The sequence below is a fragment of the Aplysia californica genome, unplaced genomic scaffold, assembly GCF_000002075.1.
Source record: "Aplysia californica isolate F4 #8 unplaced genomic scaffold, AplCal3.0 scaffold00119, whole genome shotgun sequence".
Taxonomy (NCBI): domain Eukaryota; kingdom Metazoa; phylum Mollusca; class Gastropoda; order Aplysiida; family Aplysiidae; genus Aplysia; species Aplysia californica.
In genome coordinates this window covers 333,208-348,698 of record NW_004797389.1, presented here as the reverse complement: position 1 = coordinate 348,698, position 15,491 = coordinate 333,208, and the positions used below count along the sequence as shown (strand labels likewise).

The 15,491-nt window shown below is 39.6% G+C and overlaps 2 protein-coding genes across 2 annotated transcripts in view; both read right to left on the bottom strand.

Annotated features, from left to right (window-relative positions):
• Positions 1-5,622: 5,622 nt before the first annotated feature.
• LOC118477516 (substance-P receptor-like) lies at positions 5,623-8,621 on the bottom strand. Its single transcript, XM_035969142.1, has 2 exons — positions 8,526-8,621; positions 5,623-5,789 (listed from the first exon to the last, which is right to left on the bottom strand). The coding sequence occupies exons 1-2, from the start codon at positions 8,616-8,618 to the stop codon at positions 5,631-5,633; spliced, it is 252 nt and encodes an 83-aa protein (XP_035825035.1). The 5' UTR covers positions 8,619-8,621; the 3' UTR covers positions 5,623-5,630.
• Positions 8,622-9,643: 1,022 nt separating this feature from the next.
• LOC101852233 (substance-K receptor) overlaps positions 9,644-15,491 on the bottom strand; it is an 18,911-nt gene continuing 13,063 nt past the window's right edge. Inside the window, exons 4-5 of the mRNA XM_035969135.1 lie at positions 13,629-13,858; positions 9,644-9,949 (exon numbers count right to left, since the gene is read on the bottom strand). Coding sequence (XP_035825028.1) covers positions 9,644-9,949; positions 13,629-13,858 — 536 coding nt within the window. The remainder of the gene's footprint in view (positions 9,950-13,628; positions 13,859-15,491) is intronic.

Sequence of the window (15,491 nt, the reverse complement as noted above, 5' to 3'; positions counted from 1 at the left end):
ATTTTAAGGTCACTCGCAAACCTGCCGATTTTTTGTTGTGAAAAGCACAAGTAGATCTGAAGTTTGACTTAATCTGAACAATTTACTAGTTTTGACTGAAAATATTGCGATAACTTTCTGCGTAAATGTGGGGTAGCGAACGATCGAAGCTAAACCTTTAATTGGTTTGAACTTGCTTAACGTTGGCTCGTATTCTGAAAATGTAGCATGGCCTTTGAGTAAGGATTTACTCCTGTACCTCTTCCAAGGTAGCAAAACCATCACATTTAATAGATAATCTTCGATTTAATATTTCTTAAATTTAGTAGGAGCCTGAGGTCATCGTTAAGGGGGGGGGGGGGTACACCTGAAAGCTATCTCACTTATTACAGGACCAAATTTACCAAATTTCATACATATAACAAGCACAGTAAAGAGTCCTAAAATCCGCAATCAAATTTGAAAAAAAAAGTTTAGTTTCCACGGATACGCGGTCATATTGGATTTTGTTGACAAGTCTTACGTGATGAATACCGCACTTAATGCTCATGGAAATTGATTGTTTTTTGTGGGGGGTTTTGCATGCGTGTTAACAAACATTAGATCTTTAAAAAAATTTGTTGTTTTTATCCTAAACGAATTAGAATATTTTTAATGAATTTTTTCCTGAGCATTGAAGCGTTGAATTTTGCAAAAAATCCGTGAAAATACACGCTCCAGACACCACCAACAAATATTTATTCTATATATCAAAATTTCAACAAACACATTTTTAGTATTACATCTTCTCTTCATTCTGTGAAAATTAACTGAAGATTGGAGGAAAAATGGTGGAGTTATTCAAAAAGGTATAGAGAAAATTCCCGATTTGAGAAAACAGCCGAAAAAGAAAAAGAAAATATTTACTTTATGAGGAAATGGTGGTGACAAACGTACCCGGTATAGGAAAAAAATGCGGCTTTGGGGGTTCTTATGCTATGAAACAGTTGTAGGAGAGGCTGGGGAAGCTAAAATTGCTTCCAACTCAAATTCCATAATTTTTAGCCGAATCGGGACTTAATGATTATTAGTCTATAAGCGCAAAGGTTTCTGCTAGATGACAGCCAAAGCGCACTATGGATAAGCATAATATCATTTACGTATAGCGAAACAAAATGAGCAGAATAGAATAGGTTTGGCGTACTTTGCAACACTATAGATTATTTTAGAGGCGGGACCAACGAATTTAACGTTTATCTCCAATAAGTTTGAGCAAAATGAGAAAATTTATATTCACATCCTTTCTCAACGCTGGACCGAGCTGAGTCTCGAAACCTCTACCTCGAAATCTCACGATTAGAAGTTCAGTAGCCTAAACACCATACTGCTGTCGTCATTTAACGTAGAGGAACAAACATAATATAATCAGGTTGAGGTTAACGTAGACCATCTCAGCCCTTCCCCCCCCCCCTTTCATCTCTCTCCCTCCCATATACACCCCCCCCCCCCTTGCCCCCCCCTTGGGGTGTCGCCGGGTTTATTTAATGCCCTTCCCAGCGGTCATGAAATGTTTCCCCCCCCCTCCCCCCCCCTCCCCCCCCTTCCCCCCCCCCCCCCCAAGAGTACATTGTTCAATAGAGGACAATAAAGCAAACAATGATTTTTACAAGGAAATAAGATGCCACTCCGGCCCAGCCGGAAAGTACAAACAATGGTTTGTATTATGAGTAATGACTTGGACAGAAATGCACAGTTGTACAGGGCAAAACATTGTCATAAAATGAAATATAAAGCTGACACTGACGAGCAGAGAAAAGACACAGAACTGGTGACGTAGGGCACAACACAGTTTCAAGGGTCCTGATAGACAAGCATAAGGATACAATCTGATTGACTAAAATGTTCCGACCGGCGTCTGTGGTGTAGCGTTCAGGTGGTTGGCTGTCACATCGAGGAGGTCCGAGTTTGATTCCCAAGTGTAGAAAACATTTTATCGAGTATTTCGATGTTCCTGCTGGGATGTTGTATCCCTCTCAGCCCAGGCTAGGCCCGAAAGGCAGGATCGGAAACCTGCAACTTGTATAATCTAAATGATGACAATGGGGATGTCAAAGGACACCTACATAGAAAGCAACCAAGTGTTCAGATTTCATCTTCGAAATAACTTACATTGTGTCAAGACGGATTTTATACAACAGATATAAACAATATTGTGACTTCTGTGAGTAAATCACAAGTAAGACATAACAACTGACTATTGTCAAAAATGAAGTGGTTTTCTGCCTGACTAATAGTCTAAGTCATACACAATAAATATTCTCTCCACCCCCCCCCCCCCAACTTTTGTTTGCTCAACAAGCGTTTAGTCTTTGAAAATAAATTAAAACCACAATGACAACAGAATTATCAACACGTGAAAAGGCATGCTTTTATTTACATGCAACATTGAACAGTTTTTATAGCATAATTTGGTAGCGAGTTCTTTAACTTATGATTTTGATTTTTTTTTTCTATACCGTCATTTGCATTCTGTGTAAAGCTGATTTGATTTAGAAAACTCTATGTCCTGTAATCTATTACTGTCGTTTTCTTCTTAGGGTGGGGGGGGGAGAGAGAAGATCAACCGTTTTTTAGACCCAGACTGTGAAAGGGCGACACTTGATACTTTAATGACTCGTCGTGATCAGGAAAAGGTCAAGGACAACTCAGACAATATTCTGATTTAAACTTCAAACACCCCTTTCCAAGTCCCATAGCTTTCTGCTTCTATCGTTATTCTGCCTATCAGACTGTAATACGTTTCCAAAAATGTCTCACTTGTCAATTTTTACCCCCAAAAGTATGTGAATATTTTTATTCCAACAATGTTAAATACATCTATCTCGAGGTGCAACAGATACTCTTACCATCTGTCTGTTATATTATGTCTATTTCGAGGTTCTGTAATTTTAGATTGTGCCCCATCTCCCACACACACCCCACCAGAATCCTTTTGCGTTTCTCTCGATTTAGTGTGAGCTGATCATGAATCTTTGATAGACTGTTCCGAATTGTTAGAAAAAAGATCGACAATAAACATAGATTGATTGATATTTGAATAACCAAGCAAACATTTAAAACTTAAACTGATAATGAACATATTTGAACTTAGTCTTTGCACTCCTGGTTATGAAGCAGGCACCATCAGCGTTTCCACGTCAGGTTAGTGAGGAGCATTGGGTGGGGTGGGAAAGACTCACTGGTCACTTTTCACTGATCAAACTTGCTTCAACAGGGGTGTCTCGATGTGCTCCACGCAATGTGCGCGTCTCTACAGCAGCAAAGGGGACAGGAAACGTCTATAAACTGTGCTCCAGCCAAATAGGTTATGTATGTATACAGTACTAGAGCTTTTGGCGGTGACGTCACGTATGTCAGACAAGGGGACATTTATTCCTTTAACCTTCTGATTGACCTTTGCTTCAAAGAGGTTACATCTGAATTCGAACTACTTGTATCTCGAATCGGGCAGAGTCAAAACTGGAGTTTACTTGCTTGTTCTTCTGGCCAGACTGGAATCCCTAATTTTTCAAAATCATCCTAGTTCTGAGGATAACATCATTATTTATTATATAATGGCCACAAAGTCGTTATGATCGTTTCTCTGAAGTGGCTTTTGGCGTCGTGAAAGGGCCAGTCTCCATGAAATTAATAAAGGAATAGATCAACAGAAATATCAATGCAACAACAAATTCCTTATAGAATCACAGAAAATGTCAACGCCTAGAGCAGTTATGACTTGGACAATGAATCACTAGCACAAACACTCACAAAAGCGACACCAGGCAGGAGCACAATAAGCATAGATTGACGTCAACGTCTAAAATAGAATGATCTGTTTGTTTACGTCATAAACAGGAAAAAATCAGTTCCTTCAAAATATCTTTGTAAACGTTGCAACCTTTTGTTACCCACCTGCTGAGATATTTGCTTCCAACTTATAGGGTATCGTAGGAGTTATTGTGCCATATCGTTAGTGAGGATATGTTAGTGAAAACGATTCTATTTTTGTTCCGCATACGTATTATTAGAAATTATTTTTCTTCAAACTTGCAAAGAATTAAACCGTACACAAAGTGCAAGACAAACCAATAATTCAGAGACTTGACACTTCAGTCAAAGTTTTGTAACTTGAACCTTGGTATTACAGAAATGTACGTAAACATGTGTACTAAGATACTTCGCTCTTTGAAACGTGTTCGTTCCCCGGTTTCGGATCTGAAGCAGCCCGTCAAAAAATCACGGCTGGTGAAGAACGCAGCAATAGTCCAGAATTTCTCCAATAGATCCACAGTAACTTTGTTTAGCGAAAAAAGCTCTAACCACATTACAAAGTTTTCACAATGTTTACAAAACATTGTCATAAAAGCCCACAGAGGCAAGGAGAAATCCTTATTGAGTCAAATTTGAGTCTGCATACCATGCAAAACTGTGTTAATACGTTCATCTGGCAGTTTTGTGTTCCCATGAAACAACAAACAACGCCCGTGCCTGCCAGTCTGTAGGAACCCTAAACCATGTGGATGCCAGACAGCAAACTGCGTACTTTCATCAGTACCGCTGTAAGAAAGGCATGTTGCCAAAATGTCATGTTGCTCAACCAAAAACACAGAACAATGATCTGTGAAGGCGTCCTGTCCAGATTTTCTCCACTCCTGTTGCTATTCGTCAAGCAGAACAGCCTTGTTGAGGTGTGTGCTCGTCTGCACCAGTTCGTTCAGCGAAGCGCTCATCTTGGGTTCCATTTTTCCGTTGTCCACAACAGTCACCTGTGGTCGGACGTTCTCAATGACTGTCATCTGAGACTCCCAGGAAGTCAGCTTTCGGCCTCTGATCCTGCAAAAAATTGGTCTTGAGATTTACTCTTCTTCCATTACTAATTAGCCAAATGAGCCAGGAAATGAAATTTCCATCTTTACTAATAGTCCAAAATCATTCAGCAATGAATTCGGTGTCTTCATATTATATTTAAGTCTTCCAGAGACAGAATCCCACTGGGAATAAAAACAAAATGTTATTCCACCGACAACCCCTGCAGGTTGGATTGTAAATAATTATTCAGTTTGTGAGAATTTTTCTCTTTAAACGTGCTAATCCACAAAAAAGTTGACATCATAATAATCATAGTAGTTGGGTCTGCCTCGCAATCTGCACAAATGTAATGTCTGTGATTGTTCATAATATATTCCAGAAATAAGAATGGCTCAACTGTTATTTGAATTGCATTCCGCATCTTAAATAGTAGATTTATTCTGTCACAAAGCCACAATGACACGAGCCTGTTCTGTAATAAACACAGCCCATTTACAGCTGTAGTAACAATGCAATCGACTTCTTTCTTTTCTTTTTTTTCTCTATTTTTAGGGGTGGGGGTTAGACATTTGTTACTAATTCTAAACTAAGAAACAATAATATTTTAAATATCGGATCAACCTGTACAATCCACTATGCACTCTCTCTTTCTCTCTCTCTCTCTCTCTCTCCATCTCTCTCGCCCTCTCTCCTCCTCTTCCCTCCCCCTCTCTTTTTCTCCATCTCTCTCCCCCTCTCTCCTCCTCTCCCCTCCCTCTCTCTCCTCCTCTCCCCTCCTCCTTTCTCCTCCTCTTCCCTCCCCCCCTATATCTCTCTTTTTTTTAAAAAACAAGTAGAAAAATCACCGACCTGTCCATGAGATGTTTGAAGCCCTTCCTGAAAGTCTGGTTCATGGCGCCGTAGACGATTGGGTTGATGGTGCTGTGAGCGTACATAAGGTTGATGGCAGAGAAGTATACGGGCTGGTACCACGAGGGAAGCTGTGGGAAACATGTTGGGGAAAAAAGGGACGGGGGGTGGGGGGTGGGGGGTCAAGTGGGTCGTTGAGTTATGGTGCCTAATAGTTTGATATAAATGGTGTGTACCCCTATCAAAACATTTGTGATCGCCTTGGAGTCGGGTTTAGAAGATTTTGTTAGTCAAAGCCAACCAAACTTTTTCCAACAAAGCATTACACAGCTGTATTATCATTGAAACTGGAAGACGAGGGCTTCTTGCGCGGTAAAACATTGAAGCGTTAGAATGTTGTTGTTTTTAAAAATGTTTATCCTTTGTAACACTTGAGTTTTTTTGTTGTTGTTTCTTTGCTTTTTTTGCCTTCACAGAAGGAAGTAGGAGTGAGGACATGAGAATCTTAAGATATTATGTCTACCTCGTAACTGTTTAGTCGAATGGCATCACTGTAGCTTGTTCATTGCAACACCAATAGAAGCAACACCACCACATCTACCACCACACCATCACAATACCACCACCACCAACAACAATAACAACAACACCAACAACAACAACACCAACAACAACACAACCAACAATAACACCAACAACATTAACAATAATGATTACAACAACAACGACAACAAAAATAACAGCAGCAACACCAACTACATTAACATCAGTGACAACCTTTTAGATGAGAACATGGTGCTGATTACCTTTACTTTTGAGTCATAATAGATAAATTAACCCTCTGTCATACTTTACACGGGTGAGGCAGCGCGGTGGAATCAGGCTCTCGTCAGTTTTGGAGGCATGTACAGTTATTGGCATCATCTTAAAGTTTGTTCACTTGTCTTTATTTGGATGAAAAAAATATCCATTTATCTTGAATACAAGTCGGGATATTTGCGAATGAAGGAGGTGGGGGTCACCTGTTTTCAGGGGTAAAATTAGTGGGGAAATGGCCACCAAAGATTAGTTATTTCCTTAGCTTAAGAGTCCGCGGTAACTGAAATTCTACATTTCTTGTGCCTTTAATCAACTTTTTTCAGAAAAATCCACTCATAAATGAGTTCTTTAATGGGCATGACAGGTTTTGAGCCAAAAATGTGATAAAAATTCCTAAACCTGCGAAAAAATGCAAGTTTCTTCACTTTGATTGTTTTGACGAGAGCCTGATTCCACCACGCTGCCTCACAATTAAACTTTCAACAAATTTCAATGATAAGCCAACAGCGAGACATATCGCTGCCTTAGCATTACAAAGTTCTATCTGATATTTTTGGCCTTTTGAGTTACTTAGACAATGGTGTCAGAAACAAAATGTTCGATCTGCTCTATCAAAACCGTAAGATTAACCGAGTGGTTATCAAGATGTTTAAAAAAAATTGCATTAAAAAAAACTAGATAGAAATTAATTTCCCAACAAAACTAGATATTTAGCAGATAGAACTGTGCGCCTCTGGGATAGCATTGTAGAATGCTGTGAACATTATTCTGCGCATAATTTTATTCCTGATGTTGTTGATTTCACGAAGCTTATTTGGGTCTCTCAGAGTATTCTGTCCTCACTTTGCATTCTACGCTTCTCCACATACATTTTAAAATATAACTGTTTTACGCCCCCATTAACACAGCTTAGAGACCATTTTGGAGGTGGACTTCGATCCCGCCTGTCAGGGCCAACCCGGGCTGAGAGGGATGCAACGTACTAGAAGTTCAAACTGAATAAGGATACACATTCTCTCCACACGAGAATCAAACGTGGGTTTTGTGCATGTAACGGCGACGTACTTAACCGCTTAATTAAACCTCGTTGGTGGAACTCAACGTACCTGATCACTGACATGTTAATAAATCAATAAACGGAGAATGCCTTTGGAATATTTGAGCGATGCTATGTTATTTATAAACATAGCTCTATGGTACAACTTGTTAGAACTTTAATGTAAAACATTAGGTTACTTCTGCACACATTTCGTACGATTCACGATCGTTTCTGCAAATTTGGAAAAGCGTCTTCTAACCTGGCCAGATGTGTGCATCTTTTTTAATTTTATACGATCCGATTCGGACTTGGGGGAATAATTCTGGTTTAGCTTAAAATCTGAAAAAGTGAACTTGAAGTAACAACAAAGACTCTTTAAGTCCCAAGCAATAAGAAACAAAATCATTGTCGTGTGAGCTGCATCTACCCGCTGGCGAAGCGCGGACAGATCTGAGTGTGATGGTGTTGAAGAAAACCAGAGGATAATAAATAAACTTATAATGATAATAATAAAAATACTTATAATAATAATAATAATAATAATAATAATAATAATAATAATTAGAATTAGAATTAGAATTAGAATTAGAATTAAATTTTAATGTGCCCTGGCCACAGTGTCTTCCAACCAAACCGATGCTACCGACCTCATGCAGTCATGTCCTAGCATCTGTTGTGTAACGATTACACGCTTCGTTAACCCAAGTAGAAGACCCGAGTTCGATTCCCGAGGGGGGAAAATAAACAATTATCGAGTATCTCGGTCCTTCTGCTTGGGTGATATATCCTACTCTGCCTGGGCTGGCTCAGACAGGCAAGGTCGGAAGCCCGCCTTCTAAATGATCTAAATGGGGTGTAAAAACATTTACATTTTAAAAAAAGAAAAAAAAACAGGGGATATGTGGAATAAATGTTAATGTTCCCTGGCCGCTGGATCTCTCCAACTCAACCGATCCTCCCGACCTGACTGATTGAGAAAAAAGTTAACTGCCACAGCCGTTGGACCCACCTTGGTCTGCCTGTCCTTGTAGTTCTCGTATATGGTGGACACCTGGAAGGGCAGTGTGCAGACCATGAAGGTGATGAGAAGCGTGAAAAGCATCTTGACTACCTGTGGAGGGAACATACGGGATCGTTAACCCTATCCGTACGTCGTGTTTTACTATCGTATCCATACGACGTGGAGAACTCTGTGCAACCACTTTCCAAAGAGGAAATTTACTAGGTAATCCGATCTATGCGCTTTGCATAGCCGTCTGTCAACATGATTTTTTTGTGAAATACTGAAAGTTTCAAAGAGATCTTCGTACTAGAAGTATTCTAAAATGTGAAGAATACAACCCCGGGGGTACGGATAGGGTTTAAAAAAAATAAACCAAACTCTTTATGGATTCACAGCTCCCGTCAAGCGGGTCAAGCGTTCCTCTTGTAAGATTGAACAGCCGGATAACTAAAAATGTGTTGACAGCGTAATGAATTATTGTTTTGTTTAATACAATACTGTGTAAAACTTAGCACATAAAGGTAACTAGCATGTATTTTTCCAAAAGATCATTAGAAAGTAATGTCATGCAAGTCATGTCACACGTAGATAAGTGCGCACATTAGATCTAATCTAACATACGAAAAAGGAAAAATCCCCCCGCCTCCAACTCCTGCCACCTCCCACCCCCCACCCCCTGAGTTCAGGGCGGCGGCCCCGACTAATAGCTGTCATGGTCCGGATCTGACCCGCAGGTCGTAGATTTGATTTTCCCTGGTCAAGTCTGACAAGTGTGCGGTGACTAGCATGTCTTCCTCACACGACCCAAACCCACAGACAGGATTATTTGAACAGACGAACTCTGCAGTGGAGTCTATCAGACTACTGGCAAAAGAATGTAATGGTTAACCTCCTCACCGTGGCACGCAGAAGCTATGAGATCAATCCCCTTGTGCGGGGGTCTTTCTTTGACTATCTCCGTCTGTCTTCTGGTTCCTTGCATCCCTGTCAGCCCCGTTTCTCTACAGGTAGGATAGAAGCAACCCGCCTCCTAAACAATCTTAATTGTGTCGATGAAGTCGTACAACATTCACAGTATTACAATTACAAAAGCTACGACACTACGAGAGAATCTGTTCGGGCCGTCAGATGAACTGAACGGAACAGCCCAAATTATGACCGATACTAGACTTCAAGTGTGATGTGATCGAGAAGAAGAAGAAGACAAAAGCTACGATGCTCACTCTTCTGGCCGATCGTCTTTGCACGGCCGACATGCTGTCGTTTCCATTGTGAGCCACCCTCGAGAACTGGAGCCGGTGAATGATGACGGTATAGTTGATGCTCATCATCAGCATAGGGATCCAGTTGAGCACGGCCACAATCACTGTCCAGTACACACGCTCAGACACCTGGCCTTTGTCGCATGTCCCGTCAGACCGCTCGATCATCTAGTAAAGACAATAACAATGATGACAATGATGACAATGATACTCTTTGTTAACCTCTTAGGTAAAAAATAAAATGGTTAAAAAACTGGATAGGTAATTTTAATTAAAACCACTCTATAGATTGGTATGTCTTTTGACCCCCCCCCCCCCAAAGCACACACTAAGAGACAATCTTTCGAGGCTATACTTCCCCGCCCAGCTCATTGCATTTGTGAATCAATGTATTATATTGATGTTGATTAAGGGTGAAAGGCGATACCTGACTTTGTTCAGGGATACTAAACCCTTCCAGTCATGCAGTCCTAATGAGTTTGTTTTTTAAACCCACCTAATCTACAACAAGTAGGGTTGATTTTAGCGGCATAAAAATAAAGGCGTTCACGATGAAGCATATTCTCTTTCCATTTAAAAAGGAATGCTTTGCTGGTCAAACAACTCCATTTAAACTGGTTAACAAACGGCAAATAAAGATGTGGCCATAATCTACGCCTACTCTTTTCAGCCTTAATTAAGAAGCGACTTTCAGTAAAAACAGGACTCTTTTTGTCTTCTTCACCTCAATTCTTTCCTTTATTTTTTTCTAATCTAAAAGAAAGGAGTGGTTTTAGACTCTCAGTAAATGTTGCTGCTGTAAAAAGTATTGTAGCTTCAGGATACACACAATCCCTTTACGTATAAGATTAAATGCATATTTATTGATATCTATTGGGTTTAAGGGGCGGGGGGGGGGGGGGGGGGGCTACACCTGGAGGCTATCTCGCTTATTACTGGACCGAATTTTACCAAATTTCACACATATAACAAGCATAGTAAGGAATCTTAAAATCCGCATTCAAATTTGAGAAAAATGTTTCGTTACCATGGATACGCCGCCATATTGGATTTTATTGACATGTCTCACGTGATGAATACCGCACTTATCGCTCATGGAAATTGATTGTTTTTTGCATACGTGTTAACAAACATTAGATCTAAAAATTTGTTTATTGTTTTTTTCCTAAGCGAATTAGAAAATTTTTAAGGAATTTTTTCCTGAGGTAGCATTCAAGTTTGCTAAAAATCCGTGAAAATCCACACTCCAGACACCACCAACAAAAATCTATTTCATATATAAAAAATTCAACAGACAAATTTTTAGTACTACCTCTTCTCTCCATTCTGTGAAAATTTCTTGAAGATTGGGTGAAAAATGGTGGAGTTATTCAAAAAAGTATAGAGAAAAGTCGCATTTTGAGAAAACGGCCGATAAGAAAAAATAAAATACTGACTTTATGAGGAAATGGCGGTTACAAACATGCCAGGTATGGGAAAAAATACGGTTTTTGGGGGTTCTTATTCCATGAAATAGTTGTAGGAGAGGCTGAGGAAGCTGAAAATGCCTACAACTTAAATTCCATGATTTTGAGCCGAATTTTGATTTTGGGGGTGTAGCGCTCGCGCCAATCCCTTAAATGTTTACGCTCCTGTCAAAACAGTTTGAATCATTAAGCACATGAAAGGTTTTGAAACAGTCTATCAAGAGTAATCCGAGCTTACCCTTTCCCTACTCCCTTTTTTTTTAGATTGGTTGGCAATTCTATGTTACAAAAATGAGCATACTTTATGAATTAAACTTTTCCATGCAGACACCAAACTCCCGAATTTGCATAACCATTATACCTTGCACAAGAGACAGATTCTGTAATTATCGTTTGTTTGATGAAGTTATTACTGTAATGTAGGCACAAAAATGTTGGCACATTGAACGTTTCCACATCCAGTATACTCGCAAGACTTCTCAGGTACAAAGGCAAATATTAATCAAGAATATAAATAATTGCAGTTCTGATTGTTTTAATTTAGTTTAACGAGTTGCAATACTTCGTTTAATTAAAGTCATTTTCGAAAGGCAATATTTACGCATGTTTGTTTAGTAATGAACTCATGAATAAAAGTATCGCATACAAACTTTAACTAGAAGCAGAAAAAAGTAAATAATCAAAAAAGCCTACACCATGTCATGAAAACCATTAAGTCTCGTTGTAGGGACCAGTAATATTTATTTTTGCGTTCAAAATATGATTATGCAAACATGATGTACATGATTTGTATTTTGTTCCCTTTAGCAAACACTATCAAACTGTTACGGTTGAATACCCGCCTGAAAATTGCAGGAGATAAAAACCCACAGTTGAATGTGAATCTGGTTCTCTCCAAAAATGCACTAACTTTTATTTACAGCCTATTTGAAAAATGTCTCAGCAATCTGTTGCTTGATTAAATCCATTATCACCACCAAAATAATATACAATATCATTTCTAAAATATGTGTACAATGTTTCATATACGTAAGACCAAACTCAAAGTTGCATTAATTTAATTTGAATCCGCGGAGAAAAGCTCATACTACAGTGTACCAGTCTCATAGGGCGAGCTTGTCTTATTTTTTAACCAGATTATTATAATTCAATTTGAGTCTGTAGAAAAATGATAAATCTGATTTGATTCTGTTGTCTCTTTTTCTCTCACATAATTCGAGACAATTCGCATAGGTTCATATTCATCAACAATGTTTTGATATATTTTGAAACAATAAAATCAAAGATCACTTGATACTTCATACCTTTGATGGACTATTTCTTGGACGCATATTGTAAGAGAAACAATTATGAGCGGCAGATTAGTAACTTTTAATGAACATCATTATATAATTATGATATTAAGATACTTGATTCTTAAGCATTTCGTTTCTCACATGATCTCCCAAAATTTGGTACAATACATCCACGGAGCAGTTAATACGTTAGGCTTTTCTTTAAGCAATTAGTAAAAAAAAAAAAAAGCATTTTTCCGAATGTTGTCCCCGAACAAGACTCCTAAACAACACAAGGATTATAAGATAATAGCGTAAATAGTTTAAGTGAAGGTCTACTATTTCTTTTGTTTATCAAAACCAATAGATTTAATTTGGGGTCAAGTGCTATATCAGGGCAAAGAGGTTCTCTTTGGTCTTCCGCGGCGTGAAGAATTTTAACGGAGTTAAAAACAAAACAGAAAAAAAGATACTGTCATTAAATTATGAGCGACGAAAATAATCTGGACCAACGCAGCGCAAATATTGTGGTCTGCTCTGCTGTCATCAAACAGTGCTCCCTGCCACCTCGACTAGCTTATCAAGCCATAAAGTTTGGTGAAAAGTAGAACGCAAAAGCGGTAGAGATGAAACAAGAATAAGTTGTATTGAAAACTTGAGCACATGGGTGAAAGGAAAAGACAAGGATATACGTTTTACCCTTTAGCAGAGAAATGGTGGCAAATCATGACTGACGATTTCTGTTTCAGATCTGATGTATGTAAATGAAAAACGGAAATCGTGAGTACAAATCAACCAACAGTCGCGAGGACAATGAAACCAACAACCAGAAGGCCAGTCAAGAAGAAAACAACCAGAGAGTAAAACAAACAAACGAAGAGCCGTAAGGACAATCAAACAAAAAACTTGAGGACAATAGAAGAAACAAACAGTCGTAATAACAATCAAACAAACAAGCAACCGTGACGACAATCGTGAGGACAATCAATCAAACAAACAGCCTCAAGGACAATCATGAGGACAATCAAACTAACAAACAAACAACCTCAAGGACGATCATGAGGACACTCAAACAAACAAACAATCGTGAGCACATTGGGCACTCACGGGCCAGATGTCGGCACAGAACGTCTCCACATAGTTGGCCCAGCGCCTCTCCGTGTAGGTGTAGAAGACCAGAGGCGGGATGCCGATGCTGACGGCGCACAGCCACACTACAGCAATGACGAACTTGACCTTGCTCTGGGTCACGCGGGCCCTCAGGGGGAACACGATGGCGAAGAAGCGGTCGCCGGCAATCGCCATCATGGTGAAGGAGATGGCGCACATTGCACTTGCTGAGGGGATAGAGGAATGAGATTAGCACGCTCTGGGTATTATTGTTTTGTTTTAGTAGAGGTTTTACGGCGCTCGCAACAAGGTCATAGGAGCGCCAAGTAGTGGGTGTCAACAGAGAAGTCCTTACAGGGAATTAGACTTACTCTGCTCACCTCTTTTGCTTCAACAGCGCAAAGTCTGCTCCGACTATCAAGGCACCCCGGAAATAGCGGGTCACAACAGTATGACAAACATTCAAAACAGTAGAGGAAAAAATGGCGATAGTAAGGATTAGAAAAGAAAAAGCAGCAGTTCCCTGTTGCAGGTCAGGCACAGTTATGAGTATGACATTGATGAATCAACCCATTTACAATTACAATTCTACTATGTATAAGAACTCGAGATGTTTATATCTCCCCTTTGGGAATTGCCTAAAGACACTTCAGTCAGTGGTAGCGCCCCGGGGAGGGGACAGGGGGGGTATTGTAATGTTACAGAAAGTGACAGGTTTAAAGGAGAAACGAAGAATGAAGACATGAAATAACGACACTAGAAGAGAGAGTGGTCGTATTTGTAGTAAAAAATAAATCATAAAAGAAAGATCCAATAAAACCACACAAAAATAACCTAGCTAAATAGAAATTACGGGAAATACATGAACAGTATTCGAATATGCAGGAACGACAGCAAAGTCGCAGGAAGTTGAATCGAAAAGATAAGTTTCAGTAATCTGATACTATAAAGTTTGGTTCACAACATCAGAAACAACATCGAAGTAGTGATATATTATGCCCCCCTCCTCCCCTTCCCGGAAAAAATAGTCTTATGGTGGCAAACGATGCATCGGTTTTGAAAGGATATGTTTGGGCTCAGGTTTAAATTATTGTGTCACGTGGACACCACCATCAGAAGAGAAAGAAAGGACATAAAAGAATCAATATAAAATCAGCCGACACTAACGAGTAGAAGTACCCCCAAAGTATGGACGGGAAAAAATGAGAAACCACAGTGTGCCACAAAAACAGAACAGAAAACGGTTTAAGAAGAGAAAAAAAACCCCATCCGAAATAGGCTTGCAATACTATCTCTGTTACAAGACAGCCCATGTTGTTGGCCATTGTTTGAGCAGTGTCTATGGCAGGAGCGAGGCAACATGACCTGGAGATCTCAGTATGTGTACAATCATGAGTTTATTGGACTTGCCAGTGGTATTGCGCTTTATTGAAAGGGTCAAAATGCTTTTCTGTTGGAACGCCATTAGCTCACTGGTGGCATGCTTTCAACGGAGATGATGGCCCTGGTTCAAATCCCCATCGGAGATGGATGTTACTTTTGAGGTCCCACTGTTTAAAAATCTTACAGTGTTAAAAGGGGCGTAAACCAATGGCATAAGTATGCACGATAATAAGAAAAAAAGCATGCTTTTTAATAGTAGTCATTTAGTAAGTAAGTATGTGGCTTTGACGCCTCTTTTAACACTGTAAGGTTATCAAAGAGGCATGACCTACCAATTCAACATTCATCTCCGATAGGACAGAGCCTTAAAAACTCGAAACCACCGGCGTTCGAAAACACCAAAAACGGTATTCAAAACACGACTGTCCCCTCCGTAGGCCTAGTCCAGCATGATATCAATTAAGGTAACAGAGACCC